The 26,799-nt window shown below is 38.5% G+C and overlaps 4 protein-coding genes across 7 annotated transcripts; 2 read left to right on the forward strand and 2 right to left on the reverse strand.

The window, feature by feature from the left end:
- Nucleotides 1-3,293: 3,293 nt before the first annotated feature.
- LOC113762346 lies at nucleotides 3,294-6,932 on the reverse strand. The gene is made up of 7 exons (XM_027305747.1): nucleotides 6,709-6,932; nucleotides 5,869-6,502; nucleotides 5,584-5,769; nucleotides 5,131-5,256; nucleotides 4,738-4,995; nucleotides 3,792-4,609; nucleotides 3,294-3,648 (listed from the first exon to the last, which is right to left on the reverse strand). Exons 1-7 carry the CDS (start codon nucleotides 6,823-6,825, stop codon nucleotides 3,577-3,579), a joined length of 2,211 nt encoding a protein of 736 aa, XP_027161548.1. The 5' UTR covers nucleotides 6,826-6,932; the 3' UTR covers nucleotides 3,294-3,576.
- Nucleotides 6,933-8,927: 1,995 nt separating this feature from the next.
- LOC113762659 (uncharacterized protein At1g51745) lies at nucleotides 8,928-14,701 on the forward strand. Of its 3 annotated transcripts, none has more exons than XR_003467228.1 (4): nucleotides 8,928-9,836; nucleotides 10,822-11,756; nucleotides 13,035-14,235; nucleotides 14,681-14,701. XR_003467228.1 is itself a non-coding variant. In XM_027306207.1 (3 exons), exons 1-3 carry the CDS (start codon nucleotides 9,652-9,654, stop codon nucleotides 14,171-14,173), a joined length of 2,259 nt encoding a protein of 752 aa, XP_027162008.1. In that variant the 5' UTR covers nucleotides 8,928-9,651; the 3' UTR covers nucleotides 14,174-14,573. The 3 variants fall into 3 exon arrangements, 1 of the variants encoding a protein (XP_027162008.1); XR_003467227.1 differs by lacking the exon at nucleotides 14,681-14,701 and adding an exon at nucleotides 14,382-14,573; XM_027306207.1 differs by lacking the exon at nucleotides 14,681-14,701 and having other exon boundaries at nucleotides 13,035-14,573.
- Nucleotides 14,702-16,070: 1,369 nt separating this feature from the next.
- LOC113761815 (cell division cycle 20.2, cofactor of APC complex-like) lies at nucleotides 16,071-18,849 on the forward strand. Of its 2 annotated transcripts, none has more exons than XM_027304957.1 (5): nucleotides 16,071-16,641; nucleotides 17,009-17,281; nucleotides 17,409-17,678; nucleotides 17,783-18,369; nucleotides 18,459-18,849. In XM_027304957.1, exons 1-5 carry the CDS (start codon nucleotides 16,510-16,512, stop codon nucleotides 18,583-18,585), a joined length of 1,389 nt encoding a protein of 462 aa, XP_027160758.1. In that variant the 5' UTR covers nucleotides 16,071-16,509; the 3' UTR covers nucleotides 18,586-18,849. The 2 variants fall into 2 exon arrangements, with proteins under 2 accessions (XP_027160758.1, XP_027160757.1); XM_027304956.1 differs by having other exon boundaries at nucleotides 17,783-18,364.
- A 2,871-nt stretch (nucleotides 18,850-21,720) lies between these two features.
- LOC113761852 lies at nucleotides 21,721-25,960 on the reverse strand. The gene is made up of 3 exons (XM_027305008.1): nucleotides 25,728-25,960; nucleotides 23,557-23,759; nucleotides 21,721-22,383 (listed from the first exon to the last, which is right to left on the reverse strand). Exons 1-3 carry the CDS (start codon nucleotides 25,821-25,823, stop codon nucleotides 22,047-22,049), a joined length of 636 nt encoding a protein of 211 aa, XP_027160809.1. The 5' UTR covers nucleotides 25,824-25,960; the 3' UTR covers nucleotides 21,721-22,046.
- Nucleotides 25,961-26,799: the final 839 nt, after the last annotated feature.

The raw sequence follows: 26,799 nt of genomic DNA on the forward strand, positions 1-26,799 counted from the left end.
CGTTATTGTTGTTGTAATTAGTGTAAAGGTAGATTGATTAGTGATACTTTTAATATTAATATGAAGATAATTTAGAAAGTGTAAAGGTATAACAATTAGAGATGCTTCTAATAATATTAATATGAAGATAATTTAGAAAAAGGTTTTTTAAATGGGTACTGATTCGAGACTCATTAATATAGCTAAAATTTACGTAACCTACCATGTACTATGTACATACACTAATAACTATTACTCTCTCTTGCATTTATATACTTTTTCTATTCAATCTTACCTATCTTCTCTTGTATTTATTTACTTTATGTAATTAATATTACTTGTTAAAATATATCCTAATGAGTAATTATTAGACATCCATTAAACAAACCTTTTTAGAAAAATATTAGGTTAGAATTACTTGTTTTTAACAAAATTAACTAATTTTTCTTAAACTGTGTCAAAAAAAAATCAAAATTATCAAAATGAAATAGATGGAGTATGAAATAGTGAAGTTACCAAATTGTCTAGAGGCATGCCCATTTGGAATTGTTATTTTTTGGGTGTTTTTCAAAACATTTAATGTAGTAATGTATACGGAAAACTCTTGTCGTAGATAATTAAGTGTTTTTGAGTGATGTATTTTGGGATATTTTTCATATTTAAAGTTTTAATGATGCTTTTCTAATATTTAAAAAAAAAATCACCACCACCACCTACCACCACCGCCCCTCCCTTCCTCCACCTCCACTGCTGGCTTCCTCCTCTTTGTGGTGGCCAATGCTAGTTGATGGTTGGTGGTGGTGTATGAAAAAAAAAGAGTGAGAATTTATTTTATTTTTTTTTTATCTTAGTGTATTTAAATGTGTTTTTTTTAAGTTATTTTTTGGAGAACCTGTAGGCTCTAAATACAAAAACAAGTATTTTAAAAATAATGGAATCCAAACCGAGTGCTTTTAAAAAACTTTACTTTAGCAGTATATGTGAAAATTTTTTATTTTATATAATTCGATTGGATTCTCTGTTTTTTAAGTTGTATTTAGCTATTTTTTTATAAATTTGTTAAAATTTTTCTATCACCCACCGCCACTCACCACTGGCCACCACCACTTTCTCCTCTCTTTTTTTTTTTTTTTTGGTCCTCTTCTCTCCCTATCTTCTCCTTCTTCTCTTCTCTTCTCTTGTCTCTTTCATCCTCCTTCTCCTCGAAATGTGGTCGCACTTGAGTGGGAGAAGGAGGATAGAGAGAAAGAAATGATAGAACGGCAGCAGTGGATAGTGGCTACCAATAGTGTGTAGAAAAAGGACGAAACTTAGAGTTTAATTTATTTTTTTAAATGTATTTGAAATTGTATGCTTTTTTACTTGTTTTGGAATTGTTGTTGGAATTTATTACTATAGATTTTACAAATAAAAACAGTTTTTTTTTTATAAAAAAAAATAGGACGTCTAAATAGAACCTAAAGCTTTGAGTGCATCGTGAATTTGGTAATATTTGGTATTATACACATTTTTCTTCTTTCAAAGTAGAAGATAAATGTGAAAATAGGAGCTTCAAAGTCTAAAGTTTAGAATGCATCATATATTTGGTAATATTTGATATTACACACATTTTCTTCTTTCAAAATTAGAAAATAAGCGTGAAAATAGGAACTCTACACAAGCGTGAACAAACTAATCAATATGGTTAACTTTGCAATAATTTTCAATTATTATATTATCTTAATAGTAAATTTAATTCTTTTTTTTTTGTATGGGACAATAAACCAATAAACAAGAATAATAATTATGTATGAATGCATGGAAATCATAATGTAAATTGTCAATGTAACTCAATAATGTTTTAATCCATATAAAAATTTAAATTTTGTCGCAGATAAACAAAAAACAATAATGGCTTCAAATTTAACCAAAGTTTATTAGGTATTTTTGGGGATTATGTATTTGAAGTTTTTGGTTTTGTACTAGCTATATGTACTAATGTGTATTGTGCAAGTTCTTAGAGTTAATTATAAAAAGTCCCCCTTTAGTTCTCACTATACTCCCCAACTTTTAAAATTTTAAAGTGTCTCACTCTATCTTGCAGGAGACAAATTTGCCTCTTTATTATCTTGATTTTTTTTTCTCATTTTCTTTCTTTTCTTCTTTTAAGCTGTAAATTGAGTTCAAATTCATCAATTATACAATACACCATATTTAAAGTTCTTTATATTCGGCAAATAAATATATTAGTTTACAAAAAAATAAACTCAAGTAACATTGGCATAATATAATGACGGCGGCAATGGGGAAATGCCATTGATGGATGGCAACTACAGCAGCGTATGATTCGGTGATAGTATCGGCAATCCGTCAAATCTAGCTTTATTTCTCTTTCTCTCTGTTTTTTTTTTTCCAGTTAATAATGATAGCCAAAAGAGGGATGAGGGGCAGGAGCGGTTATTCTGATGACCATTCCTGAACTGTTCACGGCCAGATCTTGGCAAAAAAAAAAAAATGCAGTCCAGATCACTAGTTGTACATCGATTTTCACAACGTGTGTGGGGCTCGCAAAATTTTATACTAAAATTACACGTTGTGCAAACAAAGTTACACCGTGTGCAACCAAAGTTACGCACTGTTGAAAATGACCAAAACCTGCAACCGTTCCTGCCCTGGTCCCCAAAAGAGAGGGAAAAGAACTAATAGTAATAGGGATGAGATAACGAATCAACGAACGAGTAAAGAAAGAAAAAAAAGAAAATGACAATGCGAAAAAGAGCATATGAAAGAGTACAGAAGAGAAAAGAAAATATAAGAGTATGGAATGATAGGAGATAAAGTGATAAAAAAAGTTAAGGGGTAGAATGAGAATTAAACCGCACCTTAGAGGGACTTTTGTTGTAATTAAACCCGAGTTCTTACTAACCACTAGTATATTATTCTACGTCAGAAAGAAACTCAAACAAAAAATGAGAATATATTAACTGACTTCAGATACTAAAGGTGGATAATAAACCTACTGTGGGAATTGAGACTTTAATTCTTGAAAGTGATGCTATTAATGTTGTTTAGAAAATGAATTCCGATGAAGTGAAGTTTTCTGATTTTGGCAATCTGCTAGACAAGGCCAGGTGATCTGTAAAACTTTTCAAGAATGTTTGTAAAACTGGAAATTTGCTGGCTCATGTTTTAAGCAAAATTGTCTCTTGATCTGGAATGTATAACTGTTTGGTGGGATGATTTCCCCACTTCATTGATCAATGCTGCAACCTATGATTTGAATAAATGAAAACACAAGAAGTAGTGATAGATAGAGAACCGAAAAGAACCATATATAGAAGAATAATTCGTATGTCATTCATTCAACAAGGACAGCACAGCCATATATAGAAATGGCATGGCGCTGCGGATGATCATCATCGATCAACCACCGTTAAGGAAAAAAAAAAGACATTTGCAGATGGATAGACATAAAATCGAAAGAGAAAGCTATTTATTGATGGGCAAAACCAAGAAGGTTCCGCCTATATTCTTCTTCTGAACTAAGGTCTAATAATCGAAAGAGTTTGTAACTGTAATGCATGACAGAGAGGTCTGGAGGAGGAGGTTCAAGGACTACTATTCCAGCCGGTTCTCCGGTAGGGTTTGCAAGGCTAGTCGTCTCCCAGACTCAGACCCAGTGGGTGCCGCCTGTTGAATAACGAGGATGGATATATTATGAGTTAGTCGGACAGAAGACAGAGCGCCCCCATCAATATTTTGCAAGCAAGAAAGAATGCAACATTTTGCAAGATTTCTTTTTTATGTTACAACTTCAACTCGTGTCGTCGTACCTTAGACTTAGAGGAGTCGTCTTTAGTCATGCTCATTTTTTTGGTGATCTCCAGCTTCTCTTTTAACATTTTTGTCAGCTGCCTCAAACTTTGCTCGTCCAATGGTTTCTCCGCATTTTCCAAGCGAGTTTGCTTTTTTCCCGTCTTCTTCTCTTCTGCAACAATCAATCTTGTCCCGCTGTTGTGGATGATCATGTTCTCTTTGTCGTCTGAAACTGGGGCGGCGGTCATCGTCACCTGTCTCGGCGTCTTCTTTGTCACGGATATCTTTAGGTGGGTAGCGGTGGTCTTACTTGGAGTTACAGATTCTTCCTTCATTGGTATGCTCGTCGTCAAACAACTGGTCTGAACCACATCGTTGCTTAAATTTTCCTTGGACTCTTCTGTTATACAAGGCAGCACAGGGGCGCCCACCCCTGTACCAACAATGTCGGCAGTGAGAAGCAGAGGAGCCGTTGAGTAGTAAGAAAGAGGAGCGTCATCATCAATTGCATGGTCGTAATTCTTCAGCTCCTCCCGGGCACCATCATCTGTAATATCAAGATTGGCAGCATTATAATTTAACATACACATACTTCTTCTGCATTCTTCTTCCGTTAGACACGGTGGTTCCAATTCCAATTGAACATCCGCTGCAGCTTCTGCCCAGCTCATTTCAGATCCTAAACGAGCACAATTCTTGTACTCATCGAGGGCTGAGGTATCCAATTCCATAGCGACCAACTTTTCCGCCAAATCATCGGCAAAAGCGCTCAGCTCCGCCACTGACTCCTGTGCAGCTGGTGTGATGATGCCCACAGCTCGCTCACCACCAGATTCTAGAGCAGGATACAAACAATTTTCATAAAGCGAGGAAGCTAAGCAGTAATAACTAAACCAGAAGAAGAAAAAGAGTGTGCTTTCATAATTATCTCGTGTTTATAGTATTCGCAGTCAAACAACCCACCATTACTTTCTACCGCTCCGTCATTGATGTTCAAAGCGTCCAAATCATCTGATCTCAAGTCCTTTCCTTCATCCACCAGATTTTGAGCAGCATCATCTTCCGATTCCATTTCCTTTGCCACATTCAGCTTTTTCCCGTTCTCATTGTCAAACGATGCATTCGTTTTGTCCGATGAACCAAAATCCTTATTGGACTCCAACAACTCTTCTTCACTCTTCATTTTAAGATCAGTAACATCTTCAATGGTGCGAACATCATCTGATAAACAATCAAAGCAATGCCAATCATCATAAATCAAAGCAAGATCTAATGCTAATTGTTGGGCAGATATGGGTGCATTGATTAGCTCATCAAGAATTCAAAGATGCAATTCAAGAAACTAGGCCTCGTTACCTGTATCAATGACTTGTGCAACATCTTCAGCTACATCACTGCATCCCATCTCATCATTAATAATATCCAGTCCTTCCCCATTCTCAAATGCATCCTCCGTCTTGTTGCAGTAAAGTTCATTAGACCCTGTGTGGCAATAATTTTGACATCATGAGAAGGCAAAGTAAACAACACAACAACCAATCCGTGCAAAACTAGCGTACAAAGTTGCTCTCCATTTTTTTTTTCTTCATTTTTCTCCAAATTATTGAGTAAATGCTAAGCAGCGTGTCAAAATAATTTTATCTCTCTACCTCAAAAGGGAAAAAGAAAATCATATCTAAAGTGAGGACGTCAACTGGTTCAAAGATCTAGGAATAAATTATCGCTTTTAAGTCAGGGAGATCACCATGATGTTATGCTATAATATGAATGTGTTCGGAACAGTAGATAAGACAGCACAATTCTTCTTACCATTGTCACATTCCACTGTCATCTTTGAATCACCAATTTCAGAAGTTTCACTACCGTGTTCATCACATAGGATTGGAAAATCGTTGCGGCTCTCCGCAGAACAGCCTGATTTTGTACCCGAAAGAACCTCTGGTTCATAGCCGGTATCGAGCAATCCTAGTTCTGACTTTTCTTTCAAATCAACCCCTGCAACCGTAATCATTACTTATAGAAGGATTGAAGCTTGTTGGTGCATACAAATAAATAGCAGTAGAAGAACCCCAATGATAAAATAACGGGGAATACCGGAAGGGCTTTTTGTGACTGGAAGAGACTCAGCAGCAGGGCATTCTTGAGGTTGTCGATTCATCTCCATAATTTCTCCAAATTCACTGGAGAGGAATTCTGTGGTTAGAGATTTAGATCCCTCTTTCAGCTCCTTGCTAGCGACGAAATTCTCCCTGCGCTTTCCAGCCAACCTCGCGGATCTGCGAGTACTGCAAGTGTGTGTATTCTTGAGACCCCGTTGCCGGGTAGCCGGCACAATAGCCGGGATTTCAGAAGTATGCTCCCTTTCCTTGACAATGTTATTATCATCCCCGGGGTGTTCCTCCCGTTCAATTTGATTAAAGTGGGGCTCCATTTTGCGGCACGCCGAAGCAGCCTTGGCTACGTTGCTAGGCGGGAGCGGAGTTTGGGGGACGTCTCCTCCGGCAGCAGCAACCGGCAGTCCTCTGGTTGAACGGCGAGTCCTGGTGGAAGGGTGTGAAGTAGTTTCGGATTCATCTTCTTGGACCGTCACGGTGGCCTTCCGGCGGGTGGTGGCGGTTCCTCTGGCAGCGGTGCGAGGAACGCTGAGGGATGCGGCTTGGGGTTTGGCTGGCGACTCGGTGGAAGATTCTGAAGGTTGTTGCAACGGTAGCTCTTCGACCCCTTGAACCTGTAATTAATAGAGAGAAAAACGATATCTAAAATGTAAAGATTATCCAAATTATAGGATATCCAACCAAAAAAAAAAGGGGGGGGGGGGGGGGGGGAAAGAAATTAGGGGGTTTGGGTTGGCGGTGGTGGTAAAGAATAGATTTGGAAAGAAAAAAAGGAAGAAGAAGAAGAAGAAAAGGCAGAAAGGGTGGGTAGAGCAGAGACAGTGGGAAGAGCCTGGAGAGAAAGAGCCATAGCAAGATTGGTGAGGTTTGCGGGAATGTTGTTCTTCTTGCAGAGAGCCTGGAGTTGTCTCCTATTGAGGGTGTGGAAATCCATCATGTAATTCGCCGCCCTTTCTGTCCTGATCTTCGTCTTGTTTTGTTTGATCCAAATGATTTTACGACCGGAAGAAGGAAGAAGAACAGCAGTTTTAATTGAATCACTAACTCCACCATTCACCGTTCAAAGCGGTGTCATCTCATCTCATTTTATTACAACCAGCCGCTAGTAGTAGAACTGATGAGGAGGAAGGAGGATAATATGACCGTTGGAGCCATCCGGGACACTTCAAATTTCAAAAGTAGCAAACTCTCTGACGAGTTGGGCGCCGACCACCACGACGCTTATTCAATTTCAACAAGCCCTAGCCCCAGGCCCAGACCCATTCCCATTCACATTTGCACTCTAGGCCTCCAATTAAAATTTCTAGCTGACCGGGGAATAAAGACACATCAAAGGCAGGCCCAATTTGCTCAGAAGAAGGCCACTGAACCTCCCCCGGCCCGCCCCCATCTTGCAGTACTGCCGCCACCCTTTGATATCTGGTCTCTCTCTCTCTCTATCTATATATATTTTAATTTCACAGAAAAAAGTAAATTATTCGATGTAAATTATTCATATGTATACTTTATACTATTATGTTTTCATTAAAAATAATTTTTTACAAATATAAGGAGTAATTTAAATAGATGTATTAGTATGATAGTTTTGCACAAAAGTACAATTTTAAAAGATTATACCTACCTCCCCTTATAGTGTAAAATGACAAAAATAACCTTCATGAATTGCTCAATTATACCTACCTCCCCTTATGGTGGAGTGAAGTAATGTGCATCTAAAATTATAAGTTAACAAATCATTTAAAAAAAAGATAGGAAAAGACAAAGAAGAGAAAAATTACTAGATTCCTTCTTATCTTAACCACCAAAATTATCTCAATCCAGTTTTACTTAATATCGGGTTTGTTTGGATACCCCAATTATCCCAAATAATATTTTGCTTGCATCATAAATACATTTTCTAACCCACCTTTTTATATTCCCAACTACCTTTTTATATTCCCAACCACCTTTTTATCTCACATACATCACATCACAAAAAAGTGCTACAGTAATTATTCCAATAATATTTCAAATAATACACTATCAAAAAATAACTTGAAAAAACAAATTCTGGATTCCCACAAAAATAGGTTACTTACTCCATTGGTATTTTTTTCATTTGTCCATCCATCTGAGGGAAGAGAAGCAATTTTGATGGTTAGTTTTCTTAAAGTGTGTTGCAATAAGTTTAAAATCACAAAAAAAAAAATTTATTTCTATAGAGAAAAATTACCTAAGGGCAATATAGGATTATCAATAGAGATAGTTTGCTTGCACCAGTCAGTCAAGTGAGCCCCAAACTATTTTCTTTGAAGGGAGGTTTATATAATTGTTTAAACCTAGAGGGTACTTCTCACAATCATCATAAACCGGGTTAATTCCACTTTGTCCCCCCAAACTTTGGACGATTATCCACTTAAGTCCTTAAACTTTAAAATGGGACACTTAAGTCCCTAAACTTATAAATACCTCCCACTTAAGTCCCTGAACTTATAAAATGAGACACTTAAATCCCTAAATCCTTATAAAATGGGACACTTCGACCACCAACAGCATTCAGGATTTGTTAACAATTTTCCTTAAGTGGGAGGTATTTATAAGTTTAGGGACTTAAGTGTCCCATTTTGAAGTTTAGGGACTTAAGTGGATAATCGTCCAAAGTTTGGGGGGACAAAGTGGAATTAACCCTCATAAACCTCAGTAAAAGTTTGTGAAATTATTAGTCGCCTAATACGACATGAGCGCGTCTACTTTTGCTAAGGTGCGCAGCTGGGAAGGAGGCGCACCAAAGCCTTGGCGTTGTGCGGAAGATACAAGTGAGTCGCAAGCAGCACTACGCTCGAGTGGGGGACTCGACTCAGCCATCAACTTCTCAATTGAGAGTGCGTCTTTCTTTCCAAATCGTAAATCAGTGAGTCAACCTTTGCCTCGGGGAGGACTCGGTACAATTATTCTTACTCTTACATTACACAGAGAGAGAGAGAGAAAGAGAGAGAGAGGAGCACGTGCGGGCAATTTGTCGCAGTCAGAAAGAGAGAGAGAGCGCGTTGGTTGTGATCAATTGAAGCAAACACCAATTAAAATCGAACCAATCCTCTTCCTCCTCCTCATCCTCCCCCTTCCGGTATGAAATTCCCCCAATTTTGAATGGAAAACCTAACCCTAGCCCCTAAAATTACCCCGTCCTCCTATCCATCCTCCAAATGCGGCCTTCTTCCTCTTCCCCATTCCCCAATTTACACTTTCTCCACCATCTTCTTTGCTTTCGCTGGGGGTTGACCTATTAAGTATTAACCTTCCTCCACCACCCGCCTCCATTTTTCCTCTCTCTCTCTCTCTCTCTCTCTCTCTCTCTTGGTTATAAGTTTATGGACAGACTATAGTACTGCTTCTTACTCCTGTCTCCTTTGTATTTCTTCTTTCTTTCTGTATCTTTAATCTTTCTTTATTTGTCATTAGTAAGACGTAAAATTATACACAGATTGAGAGAGTGAGAGATAGAGAAAGAGAGAGATGTTGTAGAGTACAATTTAGTCATCAGAGTCTATTAGGATCAGTCTGTCGGGAGTGCTTCATAATATAGGATCAGTCAGTCAGGACTCCGTAGCGAAGTCTATAGTAAGTGTATAGTTTGTAATTAGAAAAAAAAAACCAATTTTTTTTTTAATTGCTAGTAATTGTAGTTCAGCTATAGATTGCATAAATACATAGATACATCTATAACTATTTACCATATAATCATTACTCTATTGAGCCAGCTCCAGCTACTTAAGACTGGAGAGCAATGGGTAGCTCAGAAACAGGAGCCGGAGCTGATTGCAGCATTGGGAGTATAGTTTGGGTCCGAAGACGAAACGGGTCTTGGTGGCCCGGTAAAATACTCGGACCTGACGACCTATCGGCTTCTCATGTTATGTCTCCGCGATCTGGAACTCCTGTCAAACTTCTTGGCCGAGAAGACGCCAGTGTGTATGTTCTTGTTCTTCCTCTCCTCCCCACACCCCCACCCCCACCCACCGCCCCAAAAAAAAAAAAAAAAAAAAAAAAAAAAATCTACCTTAAAATATTGTGTAAACTAACTTTTTCCAGTTTCACATTTTAATTTATACTAGTATTTCTTTTTATATGTCTATGAAACCCGAATTGCCTTTTTTTTTATTGTAGCTTTGGAAAAAGTTTTAGTTGCTTTTATTGATAGTTCGAACAAAATTGTTTCTCATCTGTATGTATGATGGTGTCCTTGCGCTCAGTTCAACTATGTGGAATTGACGGCCGTATCAAAAACTGGTGGACAAGAAAAAGAAAACAATAAGAGCCCCGATTAGTTACACTTTTTCTCTAGAATATTCTAAATCCTGGTATAGATATTGACTAGCACGCTCTCAACAGCTGCAGTGAGTGTCTGGAATTTTCGGTGTGTGAATAAGGTTTTCGGTGATGGGCTCCATGATGCACCAATTTTATTCACGATTTGTTTTTGCTTCTACTGAAAAAATTCTTGATATAACGATGACCAAGTTTTGTAGGAGTTTGCTCTGGTACTGGTCTACTCCAGTCTAGGAGAATAGGTATTCTGCAGGAGCAAAAGCAAATCGTGAATAACAAAGCAAGCAAATTAACTTGCTGCACCCTAAAATTAATCTTGTATCTTATTCACGAACTGGATATTCCTACCTGTTCTGCTATTAGTGCTGCTGCCCCTCCCTCTTCTAAATTTTACCTTCATCCAGATACTGTTTGAAGTTCTGTTTCCAGCTAAACATTAGTTGTTTTCTTGGATTTTGTAATGTTTGTGCAGTCATATGTTACTTTTTTGTGAAAAGGACGAAAAAAAATTGCAGTTTGTGTGTTTTTCATATTTGTTTGGTATGATATATTTCGTGATGTTTACTGGCAGGGACAACTTTTACATAGCATTCTTTTCTTTCTTTCTTTTTTTTTTTGCAATGACCAGAGACTGGTATAATTTGGAGAAGTCAAAGCGTGTGAAGGCATTTCGATGTGGTGAGTTTGATGACTGTATTGAAAGGGCCGAAGCTTCCCAAGGTATGCCTCCAAAGAAGAGAGAGAAATATGCACGTAGAGAAGATGCAATACTTCATGCTCTTGAACTTGAGAGGCAAATGTTGGAGAAAAAATGTGGAAAAGTAGGTTCTTCTACTAATGATGAGGCACCATACTGTCTGAGGAAAGATTTGGTGACAACTTCAGAGAAATCAGAGACTGGAAAACAAAAAATTTTGCAACCAGAAACTGATCAAGTTTGTCAGAGTCATTGTCTATCTGCCAAGGATAAGGCTGTGAGCCAAACTATTTGTCTAGAGAGAGTCAAAGAAGAAAATCAAATAACTGTTGATGATGACAATTCTGCTGTGCCACCCAGGATGAGAGGTTTGCAGGACCTTGGTCTGCGTGCTGTGCCTTCTAATCTTAAGGCTTCTCCTTCATTGTTTCCAAATGGTTCTCACAAGCCTTTATTTGATAGCAGTGCTGTGGCTCATTGTAATGATGATGGTCTTGGCACAGAAGACATGGCTAATGCCGATTTTGAAAATTCATCTGACAAAAGAAAAAGGCTGTACGATGGTTTAGATGAGGACTCTCTTGCCAAGAGGCGTGAGAGGCGCCGTCCTCTTCTTCAAGTGCTGGAGGATAGTACAGAGGTACTTGTGCCTCATTCTAAGGCTGATGGTAGTTCTAATATTACCTCTATGTCCGAATATCAGAAGCCAGGGGGTACAATTGGTGTAACCAGGAACAGATACACTTGTTTGCAACCTACAGATTTGTGCAAAGAAGATAACATGCGGTCTGCAGAGGATACTGAAACTGATTCTTCGGAGACCGATTCTATGGATTCTGATACAGATGAGCTGGCTTCACTTTCAGGTCATATTTTGTGTTTTAGTATACTTGAGGCAGTCCAATTTTCAGTGTGCATCTAGTGCTGTTTATGCTTTTCATGGTGGTTAATTTGTTAGATGCTTGGATCTTGTATAATTAAGATCTTGCATCACCATGAATGTTATTTTGTTCTTTGTGTCCACTGTGCATGTAAAATGGTGCAAATTGTTGTGTTTACTTTTGTTTGCTAGCATATATTTGTGTCATTAGACTGCATTGTGCAATGTGCCACCATAAAGTTTAAAGCTTTTGCTCTGTTTTTTGGCTTCTTTTCTACTGTGTAACTTCTAGCATGCTTGTGCACAAGCTTGTTCATACATGATCATATAGCTACATGTATAGATGTGTTTGTATCTTGCAGTTTCCTTTTTTCCAGTGGTTCTCCCTTTCCTTAATGTGTTAAAATCAGAGGCTTGTGGTGAAACCACAATTGTTTGGTTCTAGTCCATTGCTATGTTAGGTTTTCTAAAGCTCCAATCAGTTCCTCTGCACTTGTTATCAATTTAGATAATATGATTTCTTCCTCTTCCTTGCTTGAGGCATTGCTGAAGCTGTAATGTTATCAGTCTCTTTTGTATTACCTCCTGGGAATCTGGCCTCTAAATGTAACTAGTTTCAGGGAGGGTAGTTGATGCCGATAAATTTTGATTCTTTTACAATTGTTCAGATCACTTGAAAAAAATGAATGATTCAACTCTGATTATGTGGAGTATAATACTTGCTCTTTGTAGTTGACTAGCTTAGCTGAATACGGTTTGGAACGGAATGATTGTTGTCGAATATGGTACTTGATAGTTGTATAGTTGTACATGATTTTTCCTTCCATGAAGGTCTTGAAACATTTTTGTGGGCTTATTACCTCCTGAGAAAAAATGAATGATTCAAGTCTGATTATGCCAAGTATAATACTTGCTCTTTGTAGTTGACTAGCTTAGCTGAATACAGTTTGGAACGGAATGATTGTTGTTGAATATGGTACTTGATAGTTGTAAATGATTTTTCCTGCCATGAAATTCTTGAAACATTTTCATGGGGTTATTTCCTGGGGTTATTCTTGCTTCTTGCTTTTAATTTGTTGCTTTGTGGATATTTATGTATCATCTGATGTCTTATGGCATTATAATCTTAATACATAGCTATTATCTATTGTATAATTTTTGCCTGTCTTCAATTTGAGTGTGTTAACAACCTTTCTCTTGGTTGCCTTTCTGAGGTAATGTACATGTTTCTTGTTGTCATTCTATTGCTTCTTTCCTAATGCAGAAGGTGCTGCATCTATTGAGTTGCAACCAAAATATCCTCGAAGATCTGAAGTACTAGCAGAAAGTAGAAGCGTAAGCAGTGAAGAACTAGATGACTTGGCACTTGGAGATGATTTAACTCATCCTTGTAGTATTGACCCTGCATTACATAGTACGGGCATGTCCAGATGGCAGCTTAAGGGAAAGAGGAGTCTGCTAAAAAGGCCCGTTGATGGAGCAGACAGAAATTTGTCCTGGGGATCCATTGAGGAAACAACACCTTTTGAATTGGAAACAAATGGCCGAGCTGAAAATTACTTGGTCGAGAAGAATTCTACGCATAAGATGGCTGGATATGGGTCTAGAGGTCCAGATGGTATAAGCCGCAGAACCATGCAGTGGCAGCACTGTGATTGGAATGACCAACAATACTGGGAGGACTCGGGCAAGTACTTTGCTCCCGTCTTTCTTGGTCATCACCATGATGGTAGCAGGGTTATGTTGATAGATGTCGATTTGAATGTCCAATCAAGCTATCAAAGACAGCATGTCAAATCAGGCAATCAAAGACAGCATGTCCCTATGATCTCATTGATGAGTAAGATAAATGGGCAGGCTATAGTAGGGTATCCCGTCCAAGTTGAAGCTCTAGAAAATGGATCATCTGAGTCTGTCCTTGCAGAAACTGATGATTGGGGTCCTGAAACACCAGGAAATGAAACAGCACTTCCACCAACATGGAGGACTGCTCGGAGGACAGCAAATTTTCGGGTCCCACGGCCAGATCTATCTTCAACATGTGATGAAAGTGCCAAGCATCTTCAATTTGTTGATGGAAGAAGAGGGTGCTCAGGGAAATCAGATGCAGGAACTTTTGGTCACAAGGGAGGCATAATGGAAAAGCACACAAGTAGCATTCCAGTAGATAGAAAATCCTCAAGGAAGCCATTAAAGAAAATAAGCCTATCTTCGAATCAAAAGATTAGAACACTTTCATCAATCGCCTCTCAACAGAAACAAAGTATTGATCGTAGACAGAGCAGCAATAATTTTCAAGTGGATGGGCTGAAACCAGAGTTGGTGTCCACAGCTGTAGCTTGTATTCCAGTTAAACTAGTGTTCAGTAGGTTACAAGAGGAGTTGGTTGGCCGCCATCCATGATAATGGTTTTGGAATTTCTCTATGGCAATGGAGATGGCAATACAGACAGCAATAGCTAATAGGTACATGTAAATTTTTAGGACATCAATAATCTCATACCCATATATGCAGCTATTTGTTGCTATATATATATATATATATTTTTTGGGAAATATAGGCCTCATATATTTGCCCTGTTTCTGCTGTCTTATTAAAGTTTCTGTAGCAGGCCTTGAACTACAGATTGACGCAAGATGTATGGTAAATGACATATATTAGGTGACTTTAGTTCAGGATGATGAGATGATACAGCTATTTTTACATGGTCTTTGTTGAAACAAGGTCGAAAGCTCGCCTGTACGAGTAGAACTCACAAAAGTATAGAAATGGTAATTCACGAGTATACATTATTGTATTTTCACTGCCAGGGTGAGGTTATTTTTGTTTTGATGTCTTTGGATTTCACTACAAAGTTATTTATTTTGTAGTTTTTCTGTTGTATAAACTGTGAAGCGATCTACTTGGCAGTGAAGCAATCTGGAAGGTCTTGCACGGTTGTGACGCAGTAGAACCGTTGAAGAGAGACGAAGGACGTAGCCAATAGTCGAGCATGCAACTTTGACACATTCTAGAAATGACCTTGACTTGAGCCTTGACCACGGAAAGAAATGGTAACCTTTTGAGTTGATAGAACAAACAAAAGCTATGACAGGAACATGTCAACGAAAGTTCACTTTGCGCTGGTTAGAAAATTAAACAGGAAGACTTGAGTGAAAATCATCTTGAACATACCCAAGTTGAAAACTGTAGGGCTCTAAAAGTGAACTTTGATATGCTCCTGTTGTTTGCTCAGAGTTAACATTGGGGTAGGACCCGTAAAGGAAGAGTCTAAGGTAGAGAGAATAGGAACGAAAATGGGCAGGTAAAATTCTATATTTTATTCAAGTATTAGGTTATTTTGATATTACACGACTAAAAGGTTCTTGTTGGGCGGGTTTGATATTGATGAAAGCCTCAGATAACCTAACAAGGTTTGGTAAGAAATCTTTAAAAACTTGAATAATATTGCAACTTGGAAAGTTCATTTTCTTGTTTTTCCCTTGTACCAGTACCCTTAATTAACAAAATGGTTGGGAGGAGGGGGATTGGGTAATTGGGATTTATATATGCTCTTCTCATATGATTTTTCACCATTTTTCAAAAATCCTAATTATCAATTGTTGAAAAATTGAGTTGGGAGATTGGTAAAAGGGGGATTTTACCGCCGTTAAAACAGAGGATGGAAGGGTGGAAGAGCAATAAAAAGAAAAGGATGAGAAGAGGAGGATAGCAGGAGAGATGAATTTTGTTTAACAATGATTTATGAATATCAAATTAAATAACATAGTAATATTATTAATCGAGAATAATAGGTTGCCAGCATTCATTAACGTAGTGATGCGATATGGTGAGCCATTAGTATAAAATAAATTTATTGTAACGGTGTAAGAAAGATTTACTCATAATATAATATGAAACGGAAAGAAATAGAGTAAATGCATGCCCAAGCCAACAAACCAAGCAAGTAAGCACTAGATCGGCAGTGGTACCGTGGGCCGTAAATGAATCGAAGCCCACCTATTCTTGCTTAACAAAGCCTGGTTTAAAGATACAAAGCCGGCCGGAGATGAATGCAATTCCATTTCCTTAAATACCCCCCTGTATAGCTGTACCTGAATGAGTAGCGGAGGGCAAATGAGTCTGAAGGGTGAAATTACAACGGCTCTTTTTGTTGAACTTTGGTTGGTCCTCTCCTTCCCTTTGCTCTCCTCAGAGAAGGTAGCCGTTAGTTGCAGCATATAAACCAAAGGTCCAAAACTCCTCCACAATAAATAGCAGCAGCTATTCCTCCTCTCTCAAGTCTCAACAGTTCTAATTAATTTCTCTCTCTCCCTCCCTCCTTTTCAATACACGCATCTCTCTGGCTGGGGTTTTGGATCCGCCGCCGCCGCCGCCAGCGCCTCCATTCCTGGACTCAAGTGCGAAGCCGTTTCCAGGATCCCAATCGTTTTTGTTTTTTTAACTACAAGTGATTAAGATTAGCAACTGTCCTTTGTTTTCCGTTTCTTTTGATTTTTTCATCTTTCTTTCTTAACTTTCGGAGTTTCTGTTTTGCAGGCCTTCTTCTTTTATCTTGTTTGCTTTCCTCTAATTCTTGTTTTCACTTTTACATACTCTGTTTCTATTTATTACGCAGCAGAATATTTTAGAGCAAGGCCACACGCTCACACACACTGTGACTAGTGACAGAAGAATACCGTAGGGACGGTCCCATTTTATTCTTCTTCTCCTTTCTTGTTTTTTTTTTGGGTAACATAATGGATGCAGGGGGATCCGTCAACTTGTCATCATCATTATCGTCCTCCGCCTCCTCCTCCGCCAGCAAGACCAGATCTCGCTTCCCTCTTCAGGAACACCACCTCCTCCAGAGGAGAACTTCCCGGGATAACGTAACTCATTGCTCGCTATACTGTTGCTTTTCTCCTTGTTTATCCTTTACTTTGTCATACACTTGTCTCTCTTCTGCTACCTAATTTATTTTTTTTTTTGTCAATTCATTTGTTCTACTCTCTATTAATTAGGCCCTTTTTCACCATGACTATCTTGTTATGAACTTTTTTTTTAACTATCATTACAAGTGTTGTGATTGACGTCTGATTATGCTTTTTTTGTGTGTGTGCGTGTGTGTGAAAAATACTTCCGGTGGGATTTTATTTAGCCTGTTGTTCTGAAGAGGCTGCAGTTTTGTTTTCCTTGATGATGTGTGTTTATCTGTTGAAAATTCAACCATCTTAAAAGCTTTTGTTTCTGTGACAGTTGGATAGGTTTATACCCAATCGATCTGCAATGGATTTCGACTATGCTCATTACATGCTCACAGAAGGCAGGAAAGGTAAGGAAAACCCAGCCGTGAGCTCGCCTTCTCGGGAGGCTTATCGGAAGCAGCTTGCGGAGACCTTCAACATGAACAGGACCAGGATCCTTGCTTTCAAGAACAAGCCACCTACCCCTGTCGACCCTATCCCTGCTGACTTCTCGACTGCTGCCAACAACTCCAAGCCCACCAAATCCCGTCGCTACATCCCCCAGGTTGGTATTTTACCCGTAACTTTGAGAATTGATTTCAGATTCAGCTGTTGAGGAGTATTTCTTTTTAATTCCTCGAATAATTAATTGTTCTCTTCTCCTGCTGTGGTCTGTATTCGTTTTTTTACAGACTTCAGAAAGAACTCTGGATGCTCCTGATATTTTGGATGATTACTACTTGAATCTGCTAGACTGGGGCAGCAGCAATGTTCTTTCAATTGCCCTTGGAAGCACAGTGTATTTGTGGGATGCAACTGACGGAGCTACCTCAGAGCTCGTCACGGTTGATGAAGAAAATGGCCCCGTGACGAGTGTTAAGTGGGCTCCCGACGGAAGCCACGTTGCTGTTGGTTTGAACAATTCTGATGTTCAGCTCTGGGACTCCACTTCTAATAGACTGGTCTGCTCCTTGTTCCCAAAGTTAAATTTTCGGGATACTGCTGCGTATTCTTCTAATTTGTGTATTAAACCATTCGTTCCCTTTTCGCGCTGCTCTTGCTGCAGCTAAGAACCTTGAAAGGCGGCCATCGTTCGCGCGTCGGCGCACTTGATTGGAACAGTCACATTTTGACTACTGGAGGAATGGATGGACAAATAATTAACAATGATGTGAGAGTGAGAGCACACATAGTTGAAACTTATAGAGGACATCATCAAGAAGTTTGTGGCCTCAAGTGGTCGGCCTCCGGCCAGCAATTAGCCAGTGGCGGAAATGACAATCTCCTCCATATATGGGATAGATCCACGGCTTCTTCCAATGCACCCACACAATGGCTTCACAGGATTGAGGACCACACAGCTGCTGTCAAAGCTCTTGCTTGGTGTCCCTTTCAGGGTAACTTGCTGGCCTCAGGTGGAGGTGGTGGTGACAGGTCCATTAAGTTCTGGAACACCCACACTGGTGCCTGCCTGAATTCAGTTGACACAGGCTCACAAGTTTGCGCTTTGCTGTGGAACAAGAACGAGCGCGAACTGCTTAGCTCTCACGGTTTTACTCAGAATCAGCTCACTCTGTGGAAATATCCTTCGATGGTGAAGATGGCAGAGCTTACTGGTCACACATCCAGAGTCCTTTTTATGGCTCAGGTCAGGTGCCTGGCTGCTACTTACTACTGATTAAGTAGTTTTTTTCGATCTGTTTGTAACCTTTCCTAGGTGTGTTTGTTTGTTTATATTGCAGAGTCCCGATGGATGCACGGTTGCATCCGCAGCAGGCGATGAAACTCTCCGATTCTGGAATGTGTTTGGCACTCCTGAAGTGGCAAAACCTGCACCAAAGGCGAACACCGAGCCATTTGCTAACTTGAACCGCATTCGTTAAGTCGGCGTTGGTGTAAATAATGCCTAAGGGAATGATAGATTGATTATCAACTAGTACTATCTTTGTAATCTTCTCTCTTTTTTTTTTTTTTTTTTTTGTATAGGGAAAAGGTTCTTTGCCATTTTTGCAGCTGATCTTAGGATACTAGAGAGAGCTATTGAAATTTTGAGTCATCTAATTTTTTACCTGTGGATGTACTCACCGATTGTGACGAACCACAAAATACAATAATGTTTTTATCCTTGATTAATTTTTTTTTTACTTTGTGATGTTTAGATGTGGGCAGAAAGGGTAAATTACACTTTGTCCCCTCAAACTATAAGTAGAATCTCCATTTCAATCCCTAAACTTCAAAATGGGACATTTAAATTCTTAAACTATAAAACATGTTCCCCTTTACTCCAATTTTTAACAGAATGCACAAAACCTAATGAAATAGTTGCCAATTCTGTTAGTTATTATTATAATTAAAGTTAACCAAATCCAACAGGGACATAAGTGCAATTTCATGAAATCCAAAGCTCGCTCCAAATTTTTAAAAATTATTCATTCACCTCTTTCTCTTTCTCCCCATCTCTCCCTTCATCCCAGCCACACACCGCCCATGCCACCCACTACCACTGTTTGCCACCAGAAGCTCTGATCCTACCCATGACTCACCGATTGTGACGAACCACAAAAGACAATAATGTTTTTATCCTTGATTAATTTTTTTTACTTTGTGATGTTTAGATGTGGGCAGAAAGGGTAAATTCCACTTTGTCCCCTCAAACTATAAGCAAAATCCCCATTTCAATTCTTAAACTTCAAAATGGGACATTTAAATTCTTAAACTATAAAACATGTCCTGATTTACTCCAATTTTTAACAGAATGTACAAAACCTAACGAAATAGTTGCCAATCCTACCACCGTTTGCCACCAGAAGCTCTGATCCTACCCTTGAGTCAGCAGCCCTCCATTTGTTAATTCTTGTAACATAATCACAAAAAAAAATTTCTAAATATCAAAATCAAATCAATATCAACAAAAAATTTTACAACAAAAAAAAGAATGAAGAAATTCAAAGAACATGCTTGGTATGAACAATTCTGAAGGGTCTGACATTTTTGGGGTCATTATTAACAAGCTACGAGGGCTCAGGACATGCAACTCGATTTGGACAACCTACAGCCATAGACAACAAAGAGGAAGAGTTGAAAAAAGAATCTCCTCCAACTCCAATATAATTACACATTCTCAAACCCAATCTGAATCTCATCAATACTACCTTCTGTTGCTAGTTTGGATATGAACACCCATTCATCTTTTTACTTTTAATCTATTATTCACAGATCCAAACCTATGTAAAAGAAAAACATATTCACGAATCCCACAAAAATTAGTCGTGCCCAGATCAAATGGAAATGGATTTAGGAGATGATATAAAAATTGAAAAAAATAATAACAATTAAATACTTTTATTAGCACAAAATAAAAGTGGAAAAATAATGGGTTTTAAAAGAGAGAGGGATAGGGGCGGAACTTGGTGGTGGGTCATGTGGTGGGAAGAGAAGAGAGCACTAGAGCAATGGAAGGCTAGGCTGATAGAGAAAGTATGGAACGAGAGATTTTTGGTGGGGTGAATAAAGAAGAGGGGATAAGAAATTGGGTGGGGTGGCTATTCAAAGAGGAGATAGGAAACAAGTTATAGGTTGTGACAAGTATAAATGGTGATGTATTGGTATGTCAAACATTTTGTGATTTCTTACGTGATAAACGTCATATTTTTGGATTCATCACCAAGGAGAAGGATGAAGTAGTAAAGCGTGGGCGGCGGACGATGATGGCAGGAGAAAAGGGAGATGATGGTGTAGCAGTGGTGGATGTGCGGTAATGGAGGAAGATGGCAGTGAAGAAAGAAAGAAAAAAATAGAAAAGGAAATGAAAGGAAAATAGAAAAAAAGGTGGAAAAAATAAAAGAAAAGGAAAGTTTAAAAAAATGGCTTTTTTGTTTAAAAAAGGGAAAAAACTTTAATTATTATTAATTAAAGAGGTAAAATTATCTTTATCTCTCTGTCTCTTTGTTTTTTTTTTATATTGGATCTCATGAAATTACATTTATGTCCCTATTAGATTTGATTAAATTAAATTATAATTATAACCTAAATGAATTGGTAACTATTCTGTTAGATTTTGTGCATTCCGTCAAAATTTGGAGTAAAGTGGGATGGATTATTTAGTTTAAGAATTTAAATGTCACATTTTAAAGTTTAGGAACTAAATGAGATTTTGGGCATAGCTTGTGGGGACAAATTGGAATTTACCCGGGCAGAAATGAAGAGGTACCACAAATTGGGCCGTCCTTGCTCATTAATACGTGCCAAAATGTCAAAAAGAGAGATTTAGGGCAAAAGGTCCACCACAACAACCAAGACACATTCGCTTGTGGCTCACTTCTACAAAGTAAAAGATTGACTTTATTAACATGTCCAAAAAGTGAAAAGGAGAGTTGTGGGCAAAAAAGGTCAACAACCCTTTTAAGACAAATTTGTAAAACATGAATGCGCTCGATATTAACACCAGTTCAAGTGTCGGTGACCACCATTAAAGCATTAAAACTTGAACCTTTATCTCCCATCTTATCAATTATCACATTTAAAGTGACTTTGCTTAAAAACATTTAAGCGAATGTAGTGGTTCAGTCCCCTCCGAATTACCCTTGGACTTCCTTAGGTCCGCCCCTTCCCCTTAGTGTAGAATAGATTAGATTATACAATAATTATCGTTTCTAGAAAAAAAAAAAAAAAAGAGAATGCGCTCAATATCATTACAGTGCACAATGACTCGTCGGACATCTCAGTTGGCTAAAAATTTTGAATTGTTGGTCTTTAAAAAAAAAAAAAAAAAAAGACGGAAACTAAAAGCTTGGGTTCTATATATCCAACGATGCTGAGATTACTTGAGCTTCATCACCTGATTATTATTGTACGGTATGGACGCATCTCTTTTTATGTTATGAACCTCATTGACACCAAAACGGTGAAAGTAGCACCCGTTTGCACTTCTTAAAACGGTAGAAGCTAAAAGCAAAGTTGCAAATCATAATCCTCAAGTGCAGTCGGCAATCATGAGTTGAGAAGTTCTCAGAAAATGACATAGTGAAGTCGGCAATTTTTCCCATTACTAATGCAGAAACTACAGCCAAAAAAAGCGGGAGACGAGAGATCGATTCGATTTTATACACAGGATTCTATCTTTGTACCAGCTTAGGCAGTGTGCTGCTATGGACAGGCACTCAAACAGTAGTGTCATTCAACAAACCAAAAGCTACAAACTTTCTGCTACTCTTTGGAAACTGTATTGGCACCCAACAAAAAACACTCAGGCCCCCCTGTCTATACCTCATATGCGTCCTGTCAGACCACACAATGCCACAGCCCTCCTCCTCAGAAGCCTCTTTCACCAATCAAGCCAATTGCCTCCGCATGTAGGTATCTTCGTGCACAAAAACTGGAGCTTCAGTGTTTTGAGCAGGAAATTGGGGCTGTCCCATTGCAATGCCACCTGGGACAGGAGCTGAGGATCCACCCCATGCATCAATCACGTTCTTGGTGGAAGTCAGCATGACATAATATATCAATCCGAGAGTAACGCTTGCAAGGGACAAGATGGCAGCTCCAGCAAAAACTCCAGGCTTTACGACATAGCAGTAGTAGTAGTTAAAATACATGTTCTCTTCACCATGCTGATCGTTCAGTGCTGCACCAGTTAGCAATAGAAGAAACGCAACTACAAATGTGAACCTGCAAAATGTGGAACGAAGACCTTGATTTTGCAAGGAAATTCTGCGAATATAATCAGTCATTTGTAGCAATAGCATTTGTTTAATACCAATGGAACGTATAAAGATAAAGCCCAGTCATGATCACCATCATGCTCAGCTCCATTGACTGCACTCATCTCAACTACGCCTTGCTCAATTAATTCCACATAATTCTGGTAAAGAGTGCTTATTCACCTAACAAGGCCTCCATAATTTCAACTAGACCGGCAAAGTGCAGCGTGTTCATGAAACTACAATCCAAGTCAAGTTACATTTAGGCGACTGGTTTACTGAACAGGTAGCACTAGCGTTCATATGTAGACAGGACTACTTAAACATGTCATCTCCAGGATAACTTACAAGGTTCAGGATTTTAAGGATATAGAATAGAAGTACAAACAAAAATTTTTGACTTAATACAAGGTATTTGGTGCCCGAAAGATGTTTCAACTGCATAAAATATGCAAAATCCTGCATCCTATAAAGATAGTTAGAAAAACACCTTAATCATAGTTTGTAGTGCAGAAATGGAGGGAAAGGAAATGAAAGGAACAGGAGGGATTTGGTCTATTGTGTTTGCATTGATTTGTTCAGGAGGTAAAGAAAATGACATGAAGGGATTGGGACGGACTGGGTCCAAATATTTTTCTGGAGTTTGGTTTCCGTCCAGAACTAGTTGACAACGGAGGGATAGGAGATCATCTTTTTTAGTTAAATTATGTTCTACTGCCTAATCTACATATGACCTTTTCTTTTCCTTCCACATCAAATCCAAATAACATGGCCGCAAACAACTTTGACTTGACTCTCAACTCCTTTCTTTTCACCAGGTAGTATCCTTTCCTTTGATTTCCTTCAATCCAAATGGTGCCTTAGACAATTATATGCAATGTGAAAAAATTCCTATGAAGTTTAAAGTGAATCATGACTAAGCCCGAGATACAAGTATCAGTTTCACAATATTAACTAGTTTATGCCTACATTTCATAATAGTTCAGAAACCAGGCAATCCTACAGATGAGGATGGCAAAAGCTGTCCCTTACTGTGATCAAGAACACAAATTACATCCTAACTAGTGCCCTTATACTGTGTAAATAATCTTATTAGCATTCTGGCAGACTAGATTAAAAATAGAAATGCATCACTAATTACCACGAAACAATAAAGCAGACAAGTGCTAGTTTCCAATTAGAGTTTGCTTGATGTGGGCCCCTTCTGCAACAAATACACCCAGTAGCAACATTAACAATAACTTGAGCAATCATAAGGGTCACAGCCGCAGTTAGTCCAAGGCCCAATGCAGGGCTCCTTGGATATACACAGACATCAGGAGAGGGAAATTTAACCTGATCTCCCTGCAAAAAGAATAGAAAAGCCATTAACTCCTTCAAGCATGCATGAAGAGAATTTCCTGGAAACCAGGACCTAATGCACTCCACACAAAATGCAACACTACAATAGTCCTCAGCAACAAAGCCAGCCACCAACCAATATATGATCCTCCAATCCATACAAGTTAAAAAAAAAAAAAATTTATACCTTAAGTTAACAGTGCAGGAAATGCAATTAACAATTATGCGCTTCAGTCTACATATAGCACGTTACGCTTGTTTTACAAACATGAATTCAGGGTTGTTCATGCTCGATGTAGATATTTGAACTCCTCATCCACGTTTAGATGAACTTGTTATCCCCATGATTCAAGGCTGATAGAGAAGTATCAACTAAGAAACTAGAGAAAAGAACATTTCGGCTGATTTCAACAGTCTCGAAACAGTTTTACAAAAAAAATTTTACTCAAAACAGAGGCGAATGGATGTTTTGCTTTGCAAAAGCTCAGTGGCTGCGATATTGCAAACTAAATGACAGCTGGAAAGAAAATTTTGTTTTTGCTTACCCCCCTCTATTCCTCAGACCATTAGCCCAGATATCAGAGACTGCACCACGGAAATCCCAAATGCATTGCAGCATCCAGAAGGCTATTTTGATAGAAATGCTAGACGTAAAGCACATGAAAGAGCACAAGACTCAACCAACATATGCTCCTCGTCAGATGGAATGCTCACCATTTTTATCCTCTTAAGCATGCAGTTAGACTTAGTTACCAGTTCAAACTTCAAAAGTCAGACAGAATAGCCTAGAGAAAAGAAGAGGGGTAGCATTGCTTGATATGGCCTCAGATAATGAGGGGAGACAGGACAAGCACCAAAACGAAATGAAAGATGCTTTGGCGCTTTAGCTATTCTACTTCTAAGTTTTGCCAAGAATCAGTGGTCAGGCGTTTAATAAACAAGGCAGCCACTGGACAGGACAATTTAGAAATACTTCTTAAGTCAATGGAGAAATTCAAGCACAAAGCACCTGCCAAGTGAAGAAAGAAAGGATTGGCAAGAGCTGCACAGATGGCATGATATTGCAATTGTTCCAGAGTTTCTGAGCTAGAAAAAGATTCAGCGTTGGAGGATTCTACAAGAAGTTGCAATCAGATCTCCGTCATAATTTTTAAGGTTGAGCTTACTGTTAATAGGGATTCATGATACTAATGAGAAAGTGAAATGAACATTTGAGGTTGGAAAGCCAAAACATAAAAGATGTTTTTTTTTTTTGAAGTGAAACAGAAAGAGGAAGGAGAGCAGGCAATGAATGTGTAGCGGACGAGAGCAGCTGATGACATAGATGTTGGTCGAGAGTGTATAACATCGGGTAGATAGGCATGAGGGTTGAACACTTTAAGGCGTATCCGTAAACTAGTTAAGCCGTTCAGAATGGAGGAAATAATGGGTGGGATCCGAAAGGCATTGTCAGCTAGCAAAGGTATAGAAGGATTAACATCTCAAAAATTATAGATATCCGAAAATTCCAAAATTCATTTTATCTGGCTAGCAAAAAGGAAGTGTTCCATTTCCAACTCAGCGAACGGTCACGAAGAACACAGAGAAGACAATACCAACACCAGAAAGCAATTAATTTCAGGAAGGCTCAAGCTCAAAGAAGAAGCAAAGAGTAGAGTAAAATTGTAAAACCAAGAATGTCAGTGGATTTCAAAAAATCCTACTAGCAAGCAAGCAAGTAGCATCTTTAGAAGGCCATCCCAAAAAGAGAAAATCAAATCAAACCTATGAAACCATCCATGTATGATGATCGGAGCCCATTTTACAAAACATAAACAAACCCCAGGAAGGAAGAAAGTAGAGTGTCTGAGACTCAAAATTGGAAAAATGAGAAAAATTAAAAAGACAGTCTACTAACAACTAGTAGGTGACAAGAAAAGAGAGGTAATAATAATGAGGATGAGGAAGATGATTTTGATACGAAGAGAGTACCTTAATCCTGGTGGCCTCAGCGGCAAAGCCCGTAGCAGCAGATAATAGCCCTAGAAATCCCACCACGCAACACACAACTACCACCTTTCTCTCCATCGGATTCAGAGCCCCCAAAAAAACTTTTTTCTTAAAAAAAAAAACACTCCAAATCAATCAGGGATGGTTGCCCAGTTATTTTAAAGGGGAAAAGAAAAAGAAAAAAAGGACGAGGAGTTTCAGAGTTTAGTGCTGGTTTTTTTGGGGGGGGGGGGGGGGTTCAAAAGCTAGCAGTAGTAGCAGTAGAGTAGCAGCAGTAGTAGTAGGATAAATTTTGGTTTAGCTCCGGACAGGAAGAGAAAGAAGAGTACAGGCGAAGGAAAGCATTGGACAGACGGGATCTTCTACCCATTATGTCTGTTTATTTTTCTTGTCTAATATAAAATTATATAGTTTCACTTATTAATACTACTGATATGACATATAATCTTGAATGCATATTTAATGAATGTTTGATAAATGGATTTCAAATTCAATTTTAACATAAACGCTCTACTTTTTGAATCAACACGGCTGCACATAACCATAACTCTGACAAACTCAAGAATCTCGTCTTCAAATGCTTGTCTAATCTCATCTGAATCATGCGGCATGAAATTTCAAAGTAGAAGATTGTGAGTACACTTAGGATATTATTGAATTTGAAACTCATCTACCAAACATTCCCTAAATATGTATTCAATATTATGTGTCACATCAACAATGTTAGTAAGTGAAATTACGTAGTTTTGTATTGAACGGAAAAAATGAACAAATATAATGAACAAAGGATCCCATTTGAAGCATTGATAATGAATGGAAAAAAAAAAACAAAAGGGTACGTACTTAGCACAAATGAGCCCCTCTCTCTCTCTCTCTTTCTTTCTTTCTTCCTTTTTTTTTTTTTGGAAAAAGTTCTCTATCTCTCTCGAAACTGCCTGATGCATGGCGGAATGTACATTAGTAATGGTGGGTGAATTTGATTTTGATCAACACGTGACGGCAAAAGCTGTATTTATTGAGTATTGAAAAGCTCTCTATCTCTCTCGAAACTGCC

This window comes from Coffea eugenioides, chromosome 2, assembly GCF_003713205.1.
Source record: "Coffea eugenioides isolate CCC68of chromosome 2, Ceug_1.0, whole genome shotgun sequence".
In the NCBI taxonomy this organism is placed as follows: domain Eukaryota; kingdom Viridiplantae; phylum Streptophyta; class Magnoliopsida; order Gentianales; family Rubiaceae; genus Coffea; species Coffea eugenioides.

Excerpts from the sequence above, each read along its gene's own strand:
- LOC113761852 (XM_027305008.1), bottom strand. The coding sequence starts at position 25,823 with ATGGAGAGAAAGGTGGTAGTTGTGTGTTGCGTGGTGGGATTTCTAGGG. Across the intron at positions 23,760-25,727 it reads CTGAGGCCACCAGGATTAAG|GGAGATCAGGTTAAATTTCC; the intron begins GTACTCTCTTCG and ends TTCTTTTTGCAG. Across the intron at positions 22,384-23,556 it reads GTCTGCTTTATTGTTTCGTG|GTTCACATTTGTAGTTGCGT; the intron begins GTAATTAGTGAT and ends CACATTTTGCAG.
- LOC113761815 (XM_027304956.1), top strand. The coding sequence starts at position 16,510 with ATGGATGCAGGGGGATCCGTCAACTTGTCATCATCATTATCGTCCTCC. Across the intron at positions 16,642-17,008 it reads GGAGAACTTCCCGGGATAAC|TTGGATAGGTTTATACCCAA; the intron begins GTAACTCATTGC and ends TTTCTGTGACAG. Across the intron at positions 18,365-18,458 it reads GAGTCCTTTTTATGGCTCAG|AGTCCCGATGGATGCACGGT; the intron begins GTCAGGTGCCTG and ends TTTATATTGCAG.
- LOC113762659 (XM_027306207.1), top strand. The coding sequence starts at position 9,652 with ATGGGTAGCTCAGAAACAGGAGCCGGAGCTGATTGCAGCATTGGGAGT. Across the intron at positions 9,837-10,821 it reads GGCCGAGAAGACGCCAGTGT|AGACTGGTATAATTTGGAGA; the intron begins GTATGTTCTTGT and ends TGCAATGACCAG. Across the intron at positions 11,757-13,034 it reads TGAGCTGGCTTCACTTTCAG|AAGGTGCTGCATCTATTGAG; the intron begins GTCATATTTTGT and ends TTCCTAATGCAG.
- LOC113762346 (XM_027305747.1), bottom strand. The coding sequence starts at position 6,825 with ATGATGGATTTCCACACCCTCAATAGGAGACAACTCCAGGCTCTCTGC. Across the intron at positions 4,996-5,130 it reads TGCACAAGTCATTGATACAG|ATGATGTTCGCACCATTGAA; the intron begins GTAACGAGGCCT and ends ATTGTTTATCAG. Across the intron at positions 4,610-4,737 it reads CGGAGCGGTAGAAAGTAATG|AATCTGGTGGTGAGCGAGCT; the intron begins GTGGGTTGTTTG and ends ATCCTGCTCTAG.